Here is a 23,923-nt window from a genome sequence, read left to right as displayed (position 1 = left end):
AAAAGAAGGCAGCAAACAAATTAACAGCCTAATTATGATTGAATTGTTTAGAACAACTATATTTACGACAAAATGTGGAACAAATAATTTAAAGAACACTAATACAAATCAAAAATATCAGAGCAAAGCCACAAACTGCCATTAAGACGACGGATGAGTCTTGACCTGAAACAACAATTTAAAAAAACATCAGACTAATTTTTCTAACAGAATAAAAAACAACTTCTGCATTATATAAAAACGAAAAATAAAAATATGTATTTATTTATTTGTATAGCCTACCCGATATAAAAATAAAATACCTGTTTTTTATATATATATATATAGCCTAACGGATAGCAAACAGAAACACTACAAAAAGGAAATTAAGCATTCTTACCTAAGCTTTGAATTCCGATTTAATTTTTTTCATATTATGTGAGAGGAACACCAGCTTGTCCACATTGCTGGGAAGAAGAGAGCTTCTCGACGTGTTCACAATGAAGCCGGCCTTTGAAAAGATGCGCTCTGATGGAGTGGATGTGGAAGGGATACAGTGGAGGCGTTTAGGCGTTAGGCATTGATCTCTCGTTGCTGATGTCATACACTGATTGCGCAGCCCTTGATTGCGTAATTTCACGTGATTTTTTTTTTTTTTTTTGCAACTAACCGACTAATGAAAATGTATTCGACCAAGCCCTCTTCATATCGACTAAAGTTTAGTCGACTATTTGGGGGCAGCCCTAACTGATCCTCTGACTGCCTGAACCCGCTGTCTCAAGCGGATGGTTGTGTGTGTGCGCGTCTGTGTCTGTGTGTGTGTGTGTGTGTGTGTGTGTCAGATGTAGAGAGGAAGAAGGGCTGCTCAGAAATGCTACACGCCACTGTGGATGTCAAATCGTTGTCGTTCTAAAATGCCATTTAAAAACAAAGACAGTGCAAACAGGGCCTGAGTGTGCACTTTTCGCGAGCGGATTTGCAACGGGGGTGGGCGGAGGATCGCGATGCCGGTGTTGTCTATCGGGCGAACCCTAATACGTACATAGCAGAGCTTGCAAAACTGTTTTTTTTTTTTGTCGACAACACTTGACAAAGTGTTGTCAACATAACTCACTGGAATCCAAAATGCTTACACACCGGCGACTTCATTGAAAGAGGAGAGGATTTAAGCTCTGTCGACGGGTCTCCTGCTTCTGCAGTTCAACGAGCACTTCAACAAGCCTGTTTTTTCCCGCTTGGCAAGCCAAGCTGACGTGACATGGGGGCGTGGCAGCATCGACGATTCTATTTTTTGATTCGATAATCGAAATTGAGCATAAATTTCGATCGATTTCGATTAAAAATCGAAATCGTGACACCCCTAGTAACGTGACCTTCATGATTTTAATAATTCATGTCATGATTTTAGGAAATCATCATTAAATGTGGGCTGTGACGTTATTAGTGGTGTTTGATGAATTCGTGGAAAGTTCTTATTTAGAAATAGCAATTAATTATTTACTCGTTGTTTCATTTGAATTCATTTAAAAAGGCTAAATTATTGTCATGCTTTCAGAGTATCCAAGGCATCCGTTTTTTTATTTGTTAGATATAAAGCTCAGTCAACCACATGTGAAAGTGCTGTGTGTTTTTGATTTCGTGACTCCAGCAGTGTGAACAAAGGATCTCCGCACGAGTGCACATGTTCAGATGAGACGTGTCTTGTGAAGGCACGAACTAAACATTGTTCAATTACAGATAAGGTGCAGTGTTACAGACCTTCACTTTCTTCAAAGTGTCTTTTTAATGCGTTTAAACAAATGTTTTTGGAGCACCTTTATATGAGAAAATATTAATTGCAGTTCTTAGTTTGCGATGAACTTATGTTAAGTGCAATACATGACTTAGGAAAATGCTAACGTTATCCTGATAGTAGTCCTGTCAAAATTAATTGTTTCTTCGATGCTACCGATGACAATTTGGTATCAGTTCATAATAGATCATAACCGGTCATCTGTGCTATGTCACAGTAGAAAACGATGGTGATTGAGGCAGGGGCGAGCAATTAAAACACTGCAACAACTTAAAAAAGCAGACAACTGTGCACAATTCACTGCTTGTGAGTTTGCTGGACAGGGTGCTTTCACACTGGCACTTTTGGTCCGCCCTCGGCTTCGTTTGACGTCATTGTACGTTACGTTTAGCTAGTTTGAACGTGTCTTCTGAACTCGGGTGCGCACCTGTGAACCGTACCCGAGTTGGCCTGAAAGAGTTGGTCTGGGGTACGGTTCACTTGAATTCTGGTACAGTTCACTTCTGATGTGAATGCACTCGTACCAAATAATGGAAGTGAACTGCCAACTGTACAACAAACTATTGTTTTCATAACGTTCGTTCGTGTGTTTGTGTTTGTGTGTGTGTGTGTGTGTGTGTGTGTGTCACATTTCATACCTTGGTGACAAGCGGGACTGAGCCAGGGTAAACACATTGTAAAACAGTTTCTGCAGACGCTGTGTGATTTTTCTGAATGTTTATAATATTTTTGCGGCAGTTGGATGCAAGTCGCTTTCTGTATGTCCCAAATTAAAATATTCAGTAAAAGCAAATTGACCGGGATGTGCAGAAATCTATCCATTTTATCACTTTACTTCCATTATTTGGCTGTTGCTAGGTGACTTCATGAAAGCAAACCGCCAACTGTACAACAAACTAACATTTTGATAACATTCGTGCGTGCGTGCGCGTGCGTGCGTGTGTGTGCGTGTGTGTGAGAGAGAAAGAGAGAGAGGAAACACTGCAGGAGAGAGAGGAAACACTGCAGCCTATCGTAATGTATTGCAATCAAAGTTTTAATTGGATGAACTTTTCTCAGTCCTACACCTTCCACAAAATATTAAAACTCCCAATAATTACATTTCTACCTCTTAATTTTTGCTGTCAGGATGTTAAGGGACTTTCAACCAGCATAACAAAAAACTCTTTCTTAAAATAATGACTTTAATTTTCTTGTTATAGTAAAATAAAATAAAAATCTCCAAATGTTTCCAGACACACTTGTTTTCTTTTTCTTGTTTTATGTGCTGCATATGCTGGAGGGAATCCAGTTCTCTTCACTTTCTTTGTGTCAGGCTGTTAATATGTGTGGGTTTCATATGGAGCTCTCGCACCGACCTTGAAAGCAAAGCAGCCTTACAGAGGAGCCAGTGTCATCCAAACAGCGTCACGATCAGACTTCAACAGCACACAGATTACTTTCTTTAGGTCGATAAACCTACAGAAGCCAAGTCTCTGCAGCCCAATGCTTCTATTAGTGTGAATGACTTTGTTTGCCATTTCAGAACTCGAGCTGTTGGAATAGTTCTTGGGGGCTGTTCAGATGCGCCAGACATTTACAAATAAATCTATACTGATTACGGTATATAACCAGCTCCCACAAACCCGTTTAGATGCTCGAGGTATACTTTGAAACGTGTGGATAGCAAAACATCAATGTGCTTATTTGAAAGGAAGTCTGTACAAACACTTTTATTAGTGCGTGTTTGCTGATAGAAAATAGCGATGCAACAATTAACCGATTTCACTGTTAACCTCACTTTAATTCGTCACGGTTAATTCATCGTAAAGGCTTCTCCACACTGTGTTTCTGCAGGGAACAAAACTGCTGCAACGAAACAAAGTTATGCCAACCCTGCGCTAAAGTTCCAAGATTCTACACCAAGAATAATATGTGCATACACTGGACAGACCCCCTAGTTTTTCACAATTTGTTTTGTGATTTTTTTTTTAAATTTAATTTATTTAATTTATTTTATTTTATTTTTTTTTTGTGAAATAAAATGCCTGATTTTGTGGTTGTAATTTCCAGAAATTTGCGGACATAAAAAAAAAAAAAAGATATTAACCATATTAGGCAGCTTACTTTGTTAGATTTGCAATCTGACACAAGGACACAAATCATAAAAATAGAGCTTCTTTATTTTGGTCTCCTGTCAAGACAAGATCTTAAACATCTAAAACGGTAGGGAATAAGCCAAAGGAACGTTGTATAACTCTTATTTTTATCCAAGATATTTTTTTCTCTCAAATTTCACTCCTCAGAGCATCTGACATGTACTTCACTCAGGACATGTTAGTGCTTACCCTGCTGTAATACACATACTGTAAACACAGATTGCCGTAAATCTCATCAATGGTAGAGAAGCGGTTTCTCTCGTTAACTGCAGGAAAATAGTTAAACGAAAACATTTAGCGATTTTTAAGCACTCCATAATACCAGCCATGCATGTACAGCAGAAATAATGTCTTTCAATTCAGAAGTATTCAGCTCTTTTAGACCTTCAAAAAGGTCATGTGCAGCGGCCATCATCCTTGAATCTCCGTCATTTTAAGGTGCTTGCTTTTCTGGCTGCTCCACTGCTCCGTTTGATAGATGTTTCCAACTTTCTTTTGCAGTCAGAAGTACGTCAAATGCACAAAACGCCCAAATCGCACCACAAAATGCTTAATCCAGTCTTTGCATTGACTTCACATGTGAATTACTCGCTTCATCCGCGTCAGATTACTGCTATAAGTCACGTAAAAAACAATTAATTGCAAACTGAAATAAATCTAATTTGATTATATGGTTTGGAATTGGATGTTTTACTAGATTATACATATTTTTTATATTTATTTTGCGTTTAATTAAGAATTTAGCAGGATCTGAAAAATGTGCGACTTTTTGTTGATTTTTCCATTTGATTCAGCGATTCGAAAAGAATTGCGAAAAATTAAGGGGGTCTGACTGAATTAACTATGGCTGAAGGCTTTTAACTAAGGGCCAGTCACATGTTGTATCTTTTGTGTGCGCAAGATCATTTCTTTTCTTGTGAGCATATTAGTAACGTCGTGAACGTGGTGCGCACGTGGCACGATGCATTCACGCTTTCCAGGCACACATAGTTGAAAGAATGATGCGACCGCATATCGAGTCACTTGAAAATAACTGACTGGGCAGCTATATAATTTGTATGGAATATGCTCATTTCTACTCCTAAGAGGAAAAAAAATACAAAATGCAAAATACCAATCAATTTTGTAATATAGTTGATCAAAAGTGCCTTTCAGACAGAGGTTCAGCAGCTATTGACTACAGTTGTTCACCTTAAAAAGGAAATACTTAGACAATGTAGCTTAGATTTACATTAGACAAATACTAAATATTTAAAAAAAATTTTATTGTATTTATTCGTTTATTTATTTTTAGTGCAAAATTATTACTTATGTTAAAGTACCAAAAAAGTTTTTTCTCTTATTTTTAAGTCTGAAGAGAAATGGACTATTGTATTGTTTGTTTTTTATTATTATTTTGTGCTGTATTATGTAGTTACTGAGCAGCAATAAATAACACTTAAAAATATAAAATATTATATTTTACATAATATAAAATATAAGTTTTCATGTGATTTACTAAACTAGTAGTGTTTTGAAACAAATGAATGCATAATAATCATGATAAGTGTGAAACTGTGAACTTTCCTCTACTATAATCTATAATTAAAAATCTATAATTATTGCATCCCTTATACCACATAATAATTGGCATTAGTTAATGGGATTCTCTGCACCTGTGGACACTTTCTCTATGTTAGGACCTCATTCTACATCCACTGAAATTACCATGAGACCATTTAATTGTCCCAATTCTTTTTCGCCACCGATTTTCTGGTATTGTACCAGTGTCAATGTTATAAACTGCTCATTGACATTTTGGTTTTGGCTGGCTGACGCTGTCTGGATGCTGCTTGTTTAGTCATAACCGACCACCAGCTGCTAAATTTGAGCATATAAAAATGTCAGGATAAAAACTGTTTGCCTTTTGCAGAAATTTGTTCCCCTGCGGAGACTCCATGGTGTGCATCATAGACGATAGAGAAGATGTATGGAAGTTTGCCCCCAACCTCATCACGGTGAAAAAGTACATCTACTTCCAGGGCACTGGTGACATCAACGCCCCGCCAGGCTCACGAGAGGCTCAGATGGCCAAAAAAGGTAAATCTTTATTTTTTTCCTGTTTTTTTTTTTTTTTTTCCCAAGTAAACTGAACATTAACATTAGAGAACTGCCTAAATGTCATCTATCTAAACAAGGGGTCGGCAACCCGTGGCTCTGGAGTCGCATGCAGCTCTTTAGTTCCCCTACTGTGGCTCCATGCGGCCTACACAAAATAAACATGCAAATAGGCTGTATTTATATATTTAATTATTTCTAACACAGTAAGCAGTGTTTCAAATACAATTATATAATGCTTATCTTGACATTCTGTATAACATAAGACTAAAAAAAAAGAAAGTTTTAACATAAGAAAGCATTATTTGCTGTCTACTTCCTGCAATTTGGCCCATGAGTCAGTAGTATTGATTTGACTATTAAAATTGCACATTTAATCAAAATTAGTGCTCTCATATCAACAAGTCATCAACACATGATTCACTGTTATTCATTTATTCATTTATTTTCCTTCAGCTTAGTCCCTTTATTCATCAGATGTTGCCACAGCGGAATGAACCGCCAATTTAGCCAATTATGTTTTACGCAGCGGATGCCCTTCCAATTTAGTTTATGCAATTCACTTGGGTGCCGATCACACCGAACGCGCATTTACGATCCAAAAACGCAAGGCTCACCGAACTGCCTTTTTTTGTGCTTTTTGTCGCTACGCAATGACTGGATCAGCTGAGCACACAGCTCTGGATAACCCAAAACAGCAACCACAAGTCTCTCCATCTTCAAAAGTCTGCAAGCACCTCAACGGAAAACCTGCCTCTGCTTTCCTTTGATTGGAGAATGAAAAAGACGCAAGTGAAGTTAACATGCTTTTTCCGCTCAGTTAACTCAGTTAACAGGTGAAGGTTTTTTTTCCCTCTCCGCTGTCGCCACTGCCTCGCATGGTTCAGGATTGGTAGAGCTACGCATCGATGAATTTGCTCTTCAGTGTTTGAACTCTCAGTAATGATTAAATCACACTGAACTGAGCTAAACTGAACTGAACTGAACTTAAACACTAAAACCTGAACCACACTGGTCCAGTTACTGAACCACACTGTTCCAGTTACTATGACCATTTATGTGAAGCTGCTTTGACGCAATCTACATTGTAAAAGCGCTATACAAATAAATCTGAATTGAGTTGAATTGAATTTTTCAACTGACAGTGCACGGCGCGCAATGACAAAAACGCAAGATGCATGAGCAGCGTGCAAAACACTCTTGGCCATTAGTAAACTATTTAAAAAAAGGCGCCTCTCAACGCATAAAGCGCGTTCGGTGTGATCGGCCCTTATACTGCATGTCTTTGGACTTGCTGGAGCACCCAGAGGAAACCCACACGAACGCAGGGAGAACATGCAAACTCCACACAGAGACGCCAACCGACCCAGCCGAGGCTTGAACCAGCGACCTTCTTGCTGTGAGGCGACAGCACTACCTACTGCGCCACTGCGTCGCCCTCACATGGTTAAAATAAAAAAATACACATCTTTTTTTTTTTTTTTTTAAGCGTACAGTGTCAGGGTCAGAATATGGAAAAATAATATTTTGAGAATCAAATTTGTATTGACATAACTTGCATAGCTTTTGTGCTATTCATTACAACTGTCAGCATATGTCCTTTTGAGTTTTTTCTGGTTTATTTTCTATTGTAGATAATTAATCCTCTCAAGTTTAAAAGGAGATTATATTTAATTCAAATAGCAAAACTTTTTCGAAAAGTTGTTTTGCTCTTAAGCAGGGACGGTTTAATAGGATGTGATGGTGTTTGAATAAAGATTTGTGTACGTGACCTCACTATATGCGAGCGCTGAAATAATCTGCTCAGAAATATAAAGGACCACGGTACATTTTACTACAGCTCTGTGAAAAACACTGCCAGTGGAGGTCAATGTGGGATCTATTAGACTGATTTACTCCTGCACAAACTAAAAGTTCACAAGAATATGCAGAGGCTGAAAATAGCTCCACTTTTCTGTTAAGAGCTGTTTGAAGTGAGTCCTTGATGGCTGGACACAAGAAATAAGGTTAAGAGAACGTCTACTTGTGAACTCAGTTCATAGGGTGAACAGGTGTTCAAGTGGAGCTTCTCTTGTTAAAGTGACGGCGTATTTGTTGTATCTTCCGTTTGTAAACCATGTGAGGCAAATTCTAAATTTCAAAATTAGTCAAGCAATGATTGTCTGATTATCTAGTGGTCTTGTTTTGTGTTTCTCAACATTTTTTTAAATCACAATACTGGTTGAAGGCCTCTTATGTCCATTATTTTTACAAGAATGATTTGCATACTGAATCCAAAGTCTGCGCTTGTCCCATTTTTGCCAGGCGTACGAGAGCCCTTTCATGGTCCAGTTATGTGTTTGCACAGACTTGACGAATAAATTATGTATTGCTGTTAAGTTTTGTTATCTCACTGTAACCACTCTTAAAACGCATGCACGCATGCACACACACAAAATTGCATCCCAGTGTTTGGTGCAGGCATTTTAGTACTTCTGTTTTGCTGTTCACAGTATTCAGAATGATTCTAGCAGTTGGAGATATACTAGTCTGAGAACTTTGACCACTTAGTTAGAATGGTCAGGGACAGTCCAAAAGACAATTTAATGATAGGTAAAGCAAACAATCACTTTTTTTTTGCTGAATTGTCACCACAATAGCAGACCAGTGAATTCAGAGCTAAAAAAGAGGATAATACACCAATAACACCATTCATTCATTCATTCATTCATTTTCTTTTTGGCTTAGTCCCTTTATTAGTCTGGGGTCGCCACAGCGGGATTAACCGCCAATTTATCCAGAATATGTTTTACACAGCGAATGCCCTTTTAGCTGCAACCCATCACTGGGAAACATCCATACACACTCATTCACACGCATACACTACTTACAATTTAGCTTACCAAATTAACCTATAGCGCATGTTTTTGGTCTTGAGGAGGAAACCGGAGCACACAGAGGAAACCTATGCAAACATGGGGAGAACATGCGAACTCCACACGGAAATGCCAACTGACCCAGCCGATGCCCAAACCAGCAACCTTCTTGCTGTGAGGCGATTGTGCTACCCACTGCACCACCGTGCTGTCCCCCAATAATATCAATAACATGAAATTTTCTAATAAAATCATGAGTTTTTTTTATATGTGGTTTAATATTCAGAATCAATGTCTAAAAGCTGACTTCCGGATTCTGTTACAGTCATGCACAGTTTCTGAATAATTTATCAAGATCAAAGTTTTAGGAAAAATTTAACCGACACATTCATAATTAAAAAGTGCTTTTTGTGTTTAAAAATAAATTAACAAGTTTAAATGTGAGAAAATGACAATTTTATGTTATGTTTATGAAAAAACTAAACTACCAGAGATGGGTTAAATGTATAGTGGTGCAAAATGCAGAGCAGTCTGATGTGAGAAATGGCACTGTCTGCATTTCATCAGCTGCTTAAACATTATTTTTTGGGGTTTGATATTTCCATTCAAACATAACAGTTTTGTGCTGGATTGGAGCTAAAATAAAACATAACTCTCTCTTCAGTCATTAATTATTACACTTTCATTTTGTGTGACTTTCAAACCAAAGTATTCCCATGTTACAGATGCCCTGTTTTTTCTTTGGTATTAATTTGTCTGTTAATGCTTTTGAAGTGGCAGACGCCATCATCCCACTCATCTGCACTTTTATATGTTTGATTTTTTTTTTTTTAGCTTGGTTTTGCAATTCTGATTGGGCAGAACGAAAGTGTGCTCACTCAAATGGCTAGTAAGACTGTCACACATAGACGCCATGCACGTGTTTGCTCTGGGTGGGGGAAATGAAATAATACATATTTCATACCGCAGCCTCTTGCAATTAGCTAATCTCAACTTTTGAAATCACGATTGCATTTTGATTTCGGTTAATTGCACAGTCCTATCGCCCTGTATCCAAAATCAGTTAAAAAAAACAACACTATAATGCTTTAATAATTTAAAGTAATAATGTGTAGAGTAGAATTGCATTCGAATTTGTAAGACTCTTTATAAACACAAGCTGTTTCTCAAAAGTTGTGTCTAAGAATTCCTTCCGTTGTCATGCTGTAGGTAATCAGGGCGGACGGACTGTGGAAGGCACAGAGTCGGGACAGGAGGAACAGAGAAATGGCCTTAGAAAATCCAGCAAGGATCATAAAACTGGGCATGAGGAATCGTCCACTTCTTCCACTGCCACTCAGGGAGCTTCAGCCAATGAAAGGACTCACCCCACTGGGGAACAGCCTAATGAGAGCGCAGATTCAGGGGACAAATGTACTGTGAAAACAGAGGCAGAGGGCAGCTCAGGTGTGTCATGTATCTCAGGTGAAAGTGAAATCCCAAATGCTGCTCCTGATGCTGCTGCTGCCAACGACCTGGATTTTGACCTTTCTAGCGACAGCGAAAGCGAGGGTAAAATGGTATTATCTGACAGCGATGGTGAGGGAAAGACAGCAGACACTGGGAAACCCAAACAAAGAAAAAATGAGGAGTGTAAAAGCAAAGAGGATGATGGAGACAAACAGAGGACAGAGGGGGGTGATGGTCCAGTAACAGATCCTGAAGGTCTCCGTGATTTGGGCAACGGCTGTTCCGACAAAAAGGAAATGGAAACTGAGTCTCAAAACAGCGAACAGTCAGGTGTGACTATGGGGGAAGAGTCTTTAGATCACAGTATGGAGGATGAGGATGATGAGGAAGAGGAAGACGTAGACCAGGACGACCACCTCATTTACTTGGAGGAGATTTTAGTTCGCATTCACAATGAGTATTACTCACGCTACGAGGCCTTCCTTAAGAAAGAGAGTTCAGAAAGTCCGGATATACGCAAAATTGTTCCTGAACTGAAGGGCCGTACACTAGCGGGAACCACAGTCATTTTCAGTGGCCTGTATCCCACCAACTACCCAATGGAGCGCACCAGAGAGTGGTATCATGGCAAGGCACTGGGTGCCAAACTTTGCAAGACCCTGGTGCTCAATGCCAAAGACCCCAACCGGACCACCCACCTCATTGCTGCTCGTGCAGGTGAGTCATGCGTATGCCTAAAACGTACCACTTAAGAATGGGTGCTGTCAAAACAGACTAGTCTTTGGGTTGTTTAAGTGAACTTACTTCTGTAATTGTAATTTTGTTTTTGTAGGAAATTGGCCACTACAGGCAATTTTGTGTTTCATTTTTTAGAGTGTATAATTTACAGCGTATTGTATATTACACAACGTTTTTCACAGGCAGATAATTTGTTTAATATTATTCAAAGAATACTAATGAGACTAATTACATTTTGTTATACATGTATAGAGTGAAGATGTACATATGACGTAAATGTGTGCTTGATGTCTTACGTTTTAACATTTTAAATTCTAAATGATTAAATGCCACGCTTTACTGTATATCATCGTAATATTGGATTTTTCAATCGTTTTAGTTTTTATTAGGTTTTCAATTTTGAAATTAGGATATTTGATAGGTGCAAGATTCAAAGTCATCAGAATAAATATTGTATAATACAAACTCAACCAAAGATACATGTTTAAACCATGTATTCAGAGGACACATGAACACTACCATCTAGCACTGCATTAGGAGTACAATATGTGTGTGTTTTGCACCGTCTAGGGATGGTGCACAACATGAAAGACAAGACAACGAAAATGAAGTCAAAGATTGATTGGGGTTTGAATTCGGGAGCTGACAAGGCCAATATAACAAACAAAAATGTCTTCATGTTAAATCTCTAACTTAGCTGATCAAAAAGAAAAGAAAAGAAAGAACAATTCACTACCCTAACTACCTAACACAAAAACAGAGGTCCAAAGGTTTTACAAATAAAATGCCGTCAAACTCCTCACTATCCCAATATATACGCTATTTACAAACTATTTACAAAACAGGGAACCATATTTAAAGGACAGTTCAAAAATCAATGACAGCAGGCAAAAGAAAGTCAAACAAGCCGGTGGAACAAAGTATCATAAACAAAGCAAAGACTAAAACAAAAAGTACTTACAAATCTCAATAGAATCTTAGTAATCACACAAAAACAAACAATACTCACAAATCTCAATAATTACAGTCTTAACACATTCAAAAACTCTGCACTGTACCACATACAAAAAAACACAAAGCAAGTGGCCAAAAACAAGATGGCTGCCAAGGAAGTTGTGTCATGGCTTTTAAAACACTGGAGGCCAATCAGGAACTAGCGAGCTGGAAGTGGCCAATTAGATGTGTTCTAGGCAAAGCAGTGAACAGATGGGACAAGACAAACATAGGGTTGTAACGATGTGGAAGGGTGATTCTGAGGTTAGATATACTGTAGTGTTGGGAAGTTTGCATTTTTTCCATGAACCAGATCTTTTGTGACAGTTCTCCCATGTTAGGACTCAACATATCAAAAATATGTAGTCCGCGATCATAATTTCAGTCAGTTAAAACATCACCATGATCTGAAATGTTTCTTACAATTAAGTTTTGCAACCCAAATGAAGCTTGATTGACTTCTTTAAATTCTATTACAACTTTGTTATGAAATAAACTTGCATTTCGCCAAATCCTCTCATTTAAGCTTCAATTTAATCAGTTGTTTACGTTTGGTACAGTCACTGTCATGTACTGTTTGTGTTCGGTTCACCTGCTGAATCACACATTCTCAGTATTATTGGTTCACCTGTTTTCAAGTCCAATCTGTGTACTGTTCTAATAACTGAATAACTCATTGGTTTATTTTTAATCAGGAGGAGGTATCAGGGTTGTTAAAATGCTAGTTGTTTGTGGTTAAGTGCTTACTGGAAATGCAAATAATTTGAAATGATTCAGTTCAATTTGGTGAACTAGTTCAACCGATTTACTTAGGCTCCATTCACACTGCAAATCTTGATATTCAATTCCGATTTTGTTACTGCATTCGATTTTTTTGATGACCTGCTTGCATCATCTTTTAAAAGTGACTCGTTTCCGATTGTCTGCATTTACACAGCACACAGCAAAGGCGAAATGACCAGGAAAAAAAGAGCGGGCGATGACTTACAGCAGATAATTGGAGAGTGCTCTTTTCTCTATTCCTGTATGTAATCTGTTCGCAGCATTTGACAAGCTGTTTTACTATAGTTTATGACAAAGTTTCTTTTTTGTCCATTTTCTTTTGATAGGCAATTTTTTTTTAAACATTAAGGCATCTTAATGTAATGTCCATGGCGATTTATGCATGTGATGTAGCAAGCAATGAACTAGTTTAGTTTATATTGGTTAGGTGGCGGACATTGCGCTCTCTCGCTCTCGTTAACATGCTTATACTTGTGCTATAGGACAATATAAGCCGTTTAAGTCCTCGTGTTTGAGATTTAAGGTTTGGGACTGCTGAAGCCTGTTCTGAAATGAAAGTGTTTGACTTGACGCCACACGCTATTGTTTTTAATGACGTGTGACTTGCATTGACAAGTGAAAATCCGATCTACCTGCTCACACTGCAGACACGTGAACACAGATCCGATTCATATCGGATACATTTCCACATATGAATAAGGCCTGAATCTGATTTGAGTAAATCGGAATCCATGCGACTTTTTTTTTTCTGCTTACACGTACATGGGCCATATCCGATCTGTGCCACATGGGAGAAAAAAAATTGGAATTGAGTCACTTGAACAGTGTAAATGCGGCCTTAACAGATCTGGTAAAAAAGCTATTTGTTTGCAAAACAATTTGAACGCAATAATTTGTTTGACAGCACCAATAAAAATGATATACATGCCTAGCTATCTGTACAAATTTGTTAATGTGTTATATACAAACAACACCACGTGTATACAAAATCCAGGAGAATAAAAATAGTGTAGCCTGCCATGTAATCACTGCAATGAAATTTCTATCTTGTTTTGCAGTAATCCATGTCTTTACTGGCATTTCAGCAGAATAAACACCCATAACTTTAATGTTTATATGTGCAGCAAAGGTGAATGTTTGTTAATGGTAAGTTTATAGACAGAACAAAAATGAAATGCAACCCTTACAACAAAACTAGATGGTTATTATTGTGAAGCACTTTTGCCTTCTTATAAAAGTAAATAAATCATAATGTAGACTATGCGTTCACGCTTTAGTATGCTTTAATCTGTTATTTCATGATGTCTGGAAAATATCCGCTTGGGAAAAAAACTAGTCATTTATAATAGACATGTTTTTGAACCACATAGTAAAGTGTATAACTCTTTGTTAATGAATGCTATAGAGTACTGTAGCATGGTAAACTGATAAACTGTAATAAATACTGTAACATTAGGTGTAAACTGTTGTGCATTGTGATGATGTATAATTATAGCGTAGAGAACTGAAGCCTGCTGAATAATTTGTTCAATACTACATTTTTGTCATACCACATCAACAATATTATTACACCGGCAGTTAATTTAAGTAATTATCTATATTGTATAACTGTATGTGTGTTTGTGTGTAACCATCTGTATATTAGCTTATACAGTACGTACTGCCTACATGACAGGCAAATATACTTTAGTTTAGTAGAAAACTTGGTCCTCTTCATGATATAAGGATTATGCCCAACATATGTGGTTGTTTTCTATTTATATCTCCTTTAAAATAGGGTATAAGTTGCAAAAATACAGACTTTCCTCTATGTATTTTTCTTCTTCTTGCCCTCCATCTGAATTTCGTGCATCACCTGAATTACTTGATTGAAAACAACCAGTTTTAGTTAGTTATAGTTCTTTTAAAAACTTGTTTTTATTTCAGTTAATGAAAAATTTCAATTCTAGTTTTAATTTTTTTCATTTCTATATTGTATAACTGTATGTGTGTTTGTGTGTAACCATCTGTATATTAGCTTATACAGTATGTACTGCCTCGATGACAGGCAAATATACTTTAGTTTAGTCGAAAACTCGGCCCTCTTCATGATATAAGGATTATGCCCAACATATGTGGTTATTTTCTATTTATATCTCCTTTAAAATAGGGTATAAATTGCAAAAATACAGACTTTCCTCTATGTATCCCATTCAGATTTTTTCTTCTTTTTGCCCTCCATCTGAATTTCGCGCATCACCTGAATTACTTGATTGAAAGCAACCAGTTTTAGTTAGTTATAGTTCTTTTAAAAACTTGTTTTTATTTCAGTTAATGAAAAATTTCAATTCTAGTTTTAATTTTTTTATTTCTATTACGTTAACTATAATAACCTTAATGCAGTGAAACAGATGTAGCTAGGGTGAGTGACATTATAAAGTACACTGGAGTTCCATTTCAAGAAGTACCTGACTTCACTCAAACAACTTTTGCTGCTTGTTTAAACTACTTATTTAAAATGAGTTGAAACAACTCAACGATTAAGTTTTATGAGACAACTTAATTATTTTATTTTCAATTCACTTAAATAAGTAAAAGCAATTACGTTGACTTAATCGGTTTGTGTTGAGACAACGTAAAGGAATTGTGTGAACCCCAGCATTTTTTAAAGTGTTGTGTCTTCCTGTTCTCTGGAAATTGATCTCCCTGGTTGAAATTGCAAATTGCATATGAACTTTTCAGCCAAAAACACAAAGTTGAACTTTGCTTTATTAGAAACGGCAGAAGTTTAAACCAAGTTGTTGCCTAGCAACAAATAACTCTTTATAAACACGCCATAATACATTACCTTTAGAGGGACTAAATAAATAAATACTTATAATTGGGGCTGTAGAATATGGACAAAATAAACCTATCCTGATTTTCTTGAACAATATTGCGATTTTAATCACGGTTTTGGCTCTGAATCTGAAACCTATTTTTAAAGGAAAACAATTAGATCTTTATCAAAGACCTGTAACATGGCTCTAAAAAAGACAAAGCAAAAAATTAAATAAAAAAATCACCTTTTAAAGGTGTAACAAATTGTCTCTAGAACAGACCTATGGCAAAACAAATAAATAGACTAGTGTGTGTGTGTGTGTGTGTGTGTGTGTGTGTGTGTGTGTGTGTGTGTATGCGCACGCGCCGTCAAACACAAGTGTTCTGTTTGACCACGTCAGAACTAGTTGCATGAACTTTTGTACATGTCTACAGATATATATTTTTTTGCCATGCATAGATCATAGACCTCTTTGTGAGGCTGCCATAAAATAGGCCGTTCACATATCCGGTCTTGAGTGCACAAGTTTGTTACTTCCAATGAAGACGGCCGGCTTGCGTTAATATTGGGAGTGATGCATGCGCGTGTTCCAGGTGCACCAAGTTGAAAACATTTCTACTTTCAGAATGCTGCAAGCGCACCGTAAGTCATGTAACAAGAACTGAGCGATCAGCTTCTTACTTTGTATTGAATATACACATTTCGGTAGACTAATTACCTTAGACAAACATAGAACACCCAAACACTGCTGTGCTTTTTAATTTTCTCCACAAATTAAAGCTAGGGCAATGTTTTGTTAGTTTGTCATACTCTAAAAAAAAAAACAGTTGACGGATGCCAAGCAACGACAAAGGTGTGCAAGCACAAAGCATGCTGAATACTGACGCTTTCCACACGCTTTTAGACACGATAAGTGACTGACAGGTCTTATAAACTACCTGATTCGGCAGTACATCCGCCTTCCTCTATCGAAAGTAATCCCACATCATAGATATTGAGTTTTTGGGTACCAAGTCCTCCTGTGCTGAACTGATCATCTCTTTTTATGCAGGCTATTTGTCATTAAGCTCAGTCTCCTGACCTCGTGCTCTTTTTAGGCTTGCTGCATTATGATTGGTTCAAATGGCATACTATGGGAAAATCTTGCTGTAAGGTAATTTAAAAATCACATATGTTCAAATCGCGATTTCGATATGATTTCAATTAATCGCACAGCCCAACTTATAATAATTAGAAATGAGATTTGGCATGACAGCCAATATACCTTAAAATAAAATAGCAATTGGCTTACCTAACACAGCAAAATCTTCCATCTGTTGATGTGTGATGAAGATGTGCTCTTTTCCAAGTTTTTCTTAGATTTCTTTGTTCAATATTACATTTCTGTATGGGCCCCAGATCAGACAATTACTTGTCAAAGCACCAAAACAGACAATTAATCGCATAATCACAATTATCATAGACAATTGATCATCAGCCAAATTTCATCATTGAGACATCACTATTTAAATCTCAATCATAATTTTAAAATGAAGATCACTATTTGTTATTTTCTCCTCAGACGTGTAGACCTAACACGCTGTATAATTAAGCTGATTTAGGGTCACATTCACCTCACATCAATCACACTTTTCTTACTGATAAACAGACATTAATTGCAGTTTTTCAAAATGGTATTAAAAAAGTTGAGGCAAGCTAAAAAAAAAACTTGGCAGGTTTGTCTGTCTGATATTGTTTTAAAAACAACAGTTGTTTATTCTGATCCTGTTGGTAATTAGATGAGCCAATCTCACAGGTGTTGATGGGTAATTATTTAAGAACAGTATCAGACTCCCCTGATTGGCGCATTGTATCATGATGAGCAGCAGAAATGAACTTTGTCTCAGCTCTCTGCTAATCAGAGAGGTCGACACAAATGATGACTCTAGTAAAATGATTCTGCTTCAGTCCATGAGGAAATGCATCACACATTTGTTTTTGTGTCACTTCAGAGCCACTTTGTTTCACTCTAATTGCTTGTTATCTGAAAGAGCTGTCAGTTCTCACCTGAATCTGATGTTAGTAGCAGGACAGGCTTTGGTTGACACCATTTACTGTACACTCTTTTTTCGGTTCTGGTGTAACACCAATCAAAGATGTCACTGTTACTCTGATGTTCTCTTTTGTCCTGTGAAAATTATTGGAGGGATGTTGGCAGGTCTTGCAGGGGCTCAGATTTAGGGTGCTTTCACACTATAGGTTCACTTGACTGATTCAAAAAACTGTACATTTGCATAGGGATGCACCGATACTATTTTTTTGGATCCGATCCTGATACCAAAATTCTAAGTATTAACAATACAGATCTGATGTCTATACTGTGCCGTTTTTTATTTATTTTTATTTACTTTTTTATTTTTTAACATAATACAGTTCTATAGTTCTGGTGATAAACTTAAATAATATATCTTCTTTAGTAAAAAAACACTTCTATAGGCCTACTGTATATGATAGAGGGCACAATCTAATTAAAACATGATGCTTGTTTTAAAACTAGGCTACATTATTTGTGCAATTGTTATGACATTGATATGTTCTGTTGTGGTTCAGTTTCCTTTTTTAATATTAAGATTTTTCTTTGAAATCTGCAATAGGCGACCACTATTGACAATAATTGTTGGAAAAAAAATAACCAGCCTTTTTGCAAAGCCTAATATTTCATGCTGGTTTGATGCAAACTAAACTAAACTGCATGAGGCCAGTTTTAATTAAGAAACATTTCCTTACCTGAACTTGCCATGAGTGAGATGGAGAAAATGAAAGCACATCAGCACAGAGAAAAAATCAGATGCTTAAGACAAAATCTTTAAAAGTATCAAATACAGCAAATATTATATATAATGTAGCAAATACATGACAGGTTTGATATAACAATTGCAGTGAAACATTAATTAAATCCTTATTTTCCATGGAGTGAGGCCAGTCATCCACTTGCACAGTTATGTTCATTAATTATATGTTTTTTTTTTTGGTCAGAAAAATTATCTTTTTGGAACAGATTTTGTTTTATATAATTTGTATCTTAGTTTTAATGTATTTTTTGTTGGTCAGTTATCTACAAAAAAAAAAAAAAAAAAAAAAAAGCACACTAAAACAAACTGGTCTGTTAAATAAAATATTAGTATAAAAAAATGACATTGAAATGTTCTCAGTTTCAATGTAGCCTACATAAGCCTAAATAATTTTCTGTTAATACAATCAATATTGTACCTGTTAGTTTCACTTTTATTAATTGAATCAACTACTTTGAACACAGTAGGCCATGGCAGGCTCTACAAACTATTCGCAGCACTTAAAGTATTCCCCTCGGAAGAATGAACTTGGAAGGATGAAAGAACAGGAACTCAAAACGAGAATAATTTTACGGAGTGGAACTTAGACACAATATTCTCCAAAATTACATAATTTTTTCATATATCTTACTTTAACTATATACTGCTATTCAGCTAACATGAAAACAACAATCATAGTTCCTAGTTCCTTCGAAAGCCCACCCTCGAGAAGCTCTGATTGGACACACTTTGCCATTGTGTGAATACTGTCTGTCGTATCAGTTTGAGCCTGACTCAGACAGAAAGCTGAACCTCACGCCTGCTCTATAAAATAAAATCTGACAAGTGTCTTTTACATGTATGCGGGTTATAAGCATGTGTAAGTAATATGAAACATTCACATGTCCTTGTCAGTTTGTTATTTGAGTTGTAGATTGCAGTGAAAGTGGTTGCATAGAGGGAAACTTCAGTGCTGCATGAAGATAGTAGCTATTTACGGCTGTGTGATGGATAAATGTGAATTTGTAGCTAAATTGTTAGTGGTGCCAAACAGCATTTCCCGTTATTTACATCATTGTTTTCATCCTTGCTAAAACATACCATTAACGCTTGAAACTATGCATGTAACAGATCAGTTTTAACAAATAAAAATACTTACAGGTTGTGGCTCACAATCCACAGCTTCGTCTATTATGGTTGGAGCTGCTCCTTCTTTGAGGAGTTTTTAGTCAAATCCAGCACTGAACCGAGAAAGATTCTGAAGCTGTTCTTTGTCAAATGTTAGCTAGCTATATATTTTTATAATTCTCTGCAACATAAATCAAATTAAATTGTAAGCACTTCTCTTCATCTGCCCTTTTTTCTCTCGGAGAGAAGAAAAGAGGATGTAGAGGATGTTTGCAGCAAAAAATGATGATGCATGTCGCTCAAAGATTATGTAAAAGTCACATGAAATCCGACATAACCGTTTACATTGTGGTCGCATTGCAAAACATCAGATCAGATCAGATTCCATGTGGTTTGGGCTGTTCACACTATCACTACCTAAGTCACATGGTGGCAAAAAAATCAGATTCGGGCCACATTTGGCTGCAGTGTGATTTGTAAGTTGACTTATTAGCTAGACACTCCGCATATAGTGGCCTGTGCTGCTTCTTAGGTGCTGGTTGTTGTATTTCCTAGTGCTGGCAAAAATTCTGAGACAACTCTTACAAATGACCTTTTTTTGGTCAGTGTCAGTGTCTCATATTTTTTAAAAACAAAATAATTATATATTACCTACGTGGTGTTCTTTTTTTTATATTAATTAGTCTGTTAAAGGCTTCTAAAGCGGCAGACGCCATCACACAACATGTCTGGGTTTTCCTGTTTGTTTGTTTTTTATTGTGGGCGTTCCGCATAGTTCGGTTGCACAATTCTGATTGGGTAGAAGTGGGGGGAAATGAAAAAATACATATTTTATATCGCAGCCTTTTGCGATTGGCTAATCATATTTCAAATCTTGTTTGCACAGCCCTACTCACAACAAAGTTTTTTAAATTCATTTTTTACGTTCATATTTAAATAAAGTTGAAACTTTTACAACTTTTTATTGTTACTGTTAGTTATGGTTGGGCCGATAGACGATGGTGTTGTCCACCGCCGATGACCAATAGACAACACAATGCTGAGCTGTCATCGTCGATCCTCAATCCCGCCCCCGTCGCAAACCCGCCCGCGAAAAATACACACTTGGCCCTATTTACACTAATACGTCATAGGGTTAAAATGGCATTTTAGAACAAAAATGATCCACATCCACACCGTTTTACCTAGCATTTTAGCCCTCCATCCGCTAAAAACGCACATCATGTGACCACACACACACACACACACACACACACACACACACACACACACACACACACACACACACACAGACAGAGCCCCACACACTGTCATGCACTCATCTGAGCTCCAGGCAGAGAGTAGTGCACGTCAGACAATTTATCAAGGATGTACCGCTGGATCATGTCTCATTAAAGTTGTTAAACGTGATATTCAGACATCCCAAGTCTCCCGGAAGTTCCGGGAGTCTCTATGCATTTGTGGGACTCATAATGTCTGCAAACGAGTGATAATCTCCTGAAAATTGCACGTCTCCCTGCCAGTCCTCAAATAAGTGACGCACCCTTCTCACCCCCGGATCCCATCTTGCTCTTCAGACATGTCCTGCACACTGGTACATCCCCCCACCCCCCATCATCCATCGCAATGTTTTACATTACACATCTAACAAGACCAAATTGGGCGACATCGGCCAACCCATACTGTAAGTTTTCCAAGACATCAGTATTTTGTCTTGAACACGGGATGTAATTTGTGATGTTTATTCTTACTATTATATACATTTATTTTACATTTTCAGCACATGATTTGAATGGAAACAAGGCAATTTACTCATACAGCATGTGGCTCATGTGGTATGCGATGCTCTATTATTTCAGCATCATCCTCGTCTCTGACAGAATGACACGGCGCGATGATAAATTTCTGTTTTGCTATAAATCCATTATGCAGCGTGTTAATAACAGGAAGGAAAGAAGCAGAAGGTCAACATCAAGTCTGACACACAGTCTTGGATCTTCCTGAACTTTATTTATTCAAACTCAAATGAGTATTTTGTTTCACCGCGCTCGTCTTGACACTTTCCACCCCCAAAGAAACCCACACGCACACACTTGGATGATCAAGTGCAAACGTAATTACTGCCGAGTGCTGTCTAATTGGCCACCATTAAGCATTTAAGCAAACATTTCCACACTCCAATGTCACCACACTGTCGTTTTAACTGTTATCATCCCCCTGTTCGTCCGTCAGCACCCTCAGCTCTGCCAAACACACACCACAGCACCATTTTAATGCAGAACGGCTAATGAGAGAAAGAGTGGAATGGAAATCCACAAAGACAGACGGGAAAAAAAGAAGCAGGAGAGCTGCCAAACTTTCTCTCTCTCTGCTGTATTTTTTTTTCGGACAGCCTTTCACAGATATCAGCCTTTGGTGCCAAATTATTTGTCTGGTGGCTGGGTTGTGTAATTGCGTGGATGTCCTTCCCGCTTACTGATCCCTCGCTTGTACAGACACAACTTCACACAAGAGCAATTCAGCTGAGAGCAGCGAAACAGGACCGTAATGAACGTCAGTAGGTGGCTTTTAGGAGATTTCATTTGTGTCCTGTTTGGACCTGTGTGATTAATGGGGTATGATGAGACTAAAGGCTGATTTATACTTCTGCATCAAGTGTATGCTCTGGTGCAATCTGTGTGCGGTCGCATAGCCCTTAATGTGGCTGATGTGGACCTTTAAAAAAATGTAACTACACGTTGCAACGACACATAGCGCAAGTTCTGTGATTGGTCGGTTTGGTTGTGCTGAGTCTGAGGGGTGTGGGCAGGGCTGAGAGCCACGCGAATCTGGGGTCCGTTCTTCGTACCTCGCTTAAATGATCTAAGATGATTTGGCAGATCCTGGATCTTTTAATCTTAATAACTGGTCTCTTGCTAATTTGGTTCTTCAAACAAGTTCGCCAATCAGACTAGAATGTCTGGATAAACTGATCTGAGATCGCTGCGTGTGTTGTGAAGTACAGATCTATCGATCCTCGAAATCATGATCGGCAATGCAACGATTGGCTGACGGCACAGCAGCGTAATGACATCATCTGATTTATATTCAATTATCCATGTGAGCAAAATTACATCAAATTAGCAGGAAACGGTTTGTTAAATATGACACACAATAACCTTCCACATTTGTTGTGAGCTGCAGGCTTTACACTGTCATGTGTCAAGAGTATTCATCATGTATTTCAATGCAAATTAATGTATTTAGTTCTACATTTAGAAAAGATTGTCTTTATTATAGTAGCCGTTTTTTAATCGGTGTAAATAATAACTGGATGTTTACAAAAGCATTTTGATATTGGTAAAGGTGTCTGCAACTTTTATGAAACATCAAATTACTGGCATATTAACTATCAAAACATATTTAAAACTGCATAAATGTATTATTGCTTTTAGAAAAGTCACATATTGTGCATTTCTATTATACACAATTTGTATTAAAGCGATCTAAAAAGTTCATATCAATAAGTTTTCTCTTTGCACCACCAGGTGGCAGTCTTTGTACTTTCATTTCGAGAGTGCATATTGCATAAGTTTTATTAATATATATAACTTTATTTTATTAATAACCATAACTTTATATATATATAGTTAAAAGATATTTACCATTTTCCCGGTTGTGACTACTACTGTAAGAAAATATCAGAATTCGGAACATACTTTTTTGTATTATCTTTGCTTGAACTGAGCCGATCTAATCCTGTTTATATGAATTGAACCTGCTCCCGATCAGGTTTGACCTAGCAGAACTGTTGCTATGACAACAACTCTCGGATCAGCTTTGAAGAACGAAACGATCCTGGATCGTGTCAAATCGTCAATATCCAAATCCAGCTAACTGATTAATCCACGTACGAAGAACAGACCCCTGATGGAGCGAGTTTACAAGTGTTGAGTCCTGTGAAGGAGCTCCAGATGGAAACTTTTGTTTTGTGTTTACCTTATAATTTAAGTTGTTGCATGTCCGCCAATTCCCACCTCTGAATGAGCGAGTTTGAGCTACTTATACATTAAGATAGCGTTCAGAAAAAAACTAAACACCCACAAAGAAACTCAACACAGAGGAACAATAAAACCTACTGCTAGCTAGCATTTTGGAAGTGTTATTGCAGAGCAACACAAACAGCAGCTGAAGTATAAATGTTCGGCAATGCACGGCATGTGCCTTGGGTCACTCTGATCACTTGATCACACAGTGATTGTGATTACACACAATTGTACCCTTTTGGTGGGTGCAAAAAAAAACAACAACAATGACTAAAAGAGATTTCAGCTAAGTCAAAATGAAGCAGGGTTAAGCACAAAATTATTAGTTTTGCCACG

The 23,923-nt window shown here is 37.4% G+C and overlaps 1 protein-coding gene across 9 annotated transcripts in view; it reads left to right on the top strand.

Moving 5' to 3' along the window:
- Nucleotides 1-23,923, top strand: part of ctdp1 (CTD (carboxy-terminal domain, RNA polymerase II, polypeptide A) phosphatase, subunit 1) — a 214,229-nt gene that overhangs the window by 27,626 nt on the left and 162,680 nt on the right. For 8 of the 9 annotated variants that reach the window (XR_015515860.2, XR_015515861.2, XR_015515858.2 and 5 more), the window contains 2 exon segments: nucleotides 5,822-5,988; nucleotides 10,071-11,027. Coding sequence is in view for 2 of the 9 variants with exons in the window: in NM_001002873.1 (NP_001002873.1) it covers nucleotides 5,822-5,988; nucleotides 10,071-11,027 (1,124 nt within the window). In the remaining 7 variants the exon portion in view is untranslated. 9 annotated transcript variants of the gene reach the window in all.

The sequence above is a fragment of the Danio rerio genome, chromosome 19 (genome assembly GCF_052040795.2).
Source record: "Danio rerio strain M-AB ecotype USA chromosome 19, GRCz13ab, whole genome shotgun sequence".
Taxonomy (NCBI): Eukaryota; Metazoa; Chordata; class Actinopteri; order Cypriniformes; family Danionidae; genus Danio; species Danio rerio.
Note: the sequence above shows the minus strand (reverse complement) of the source record. Positions and strands in the feature narration are given on the sequence as shown.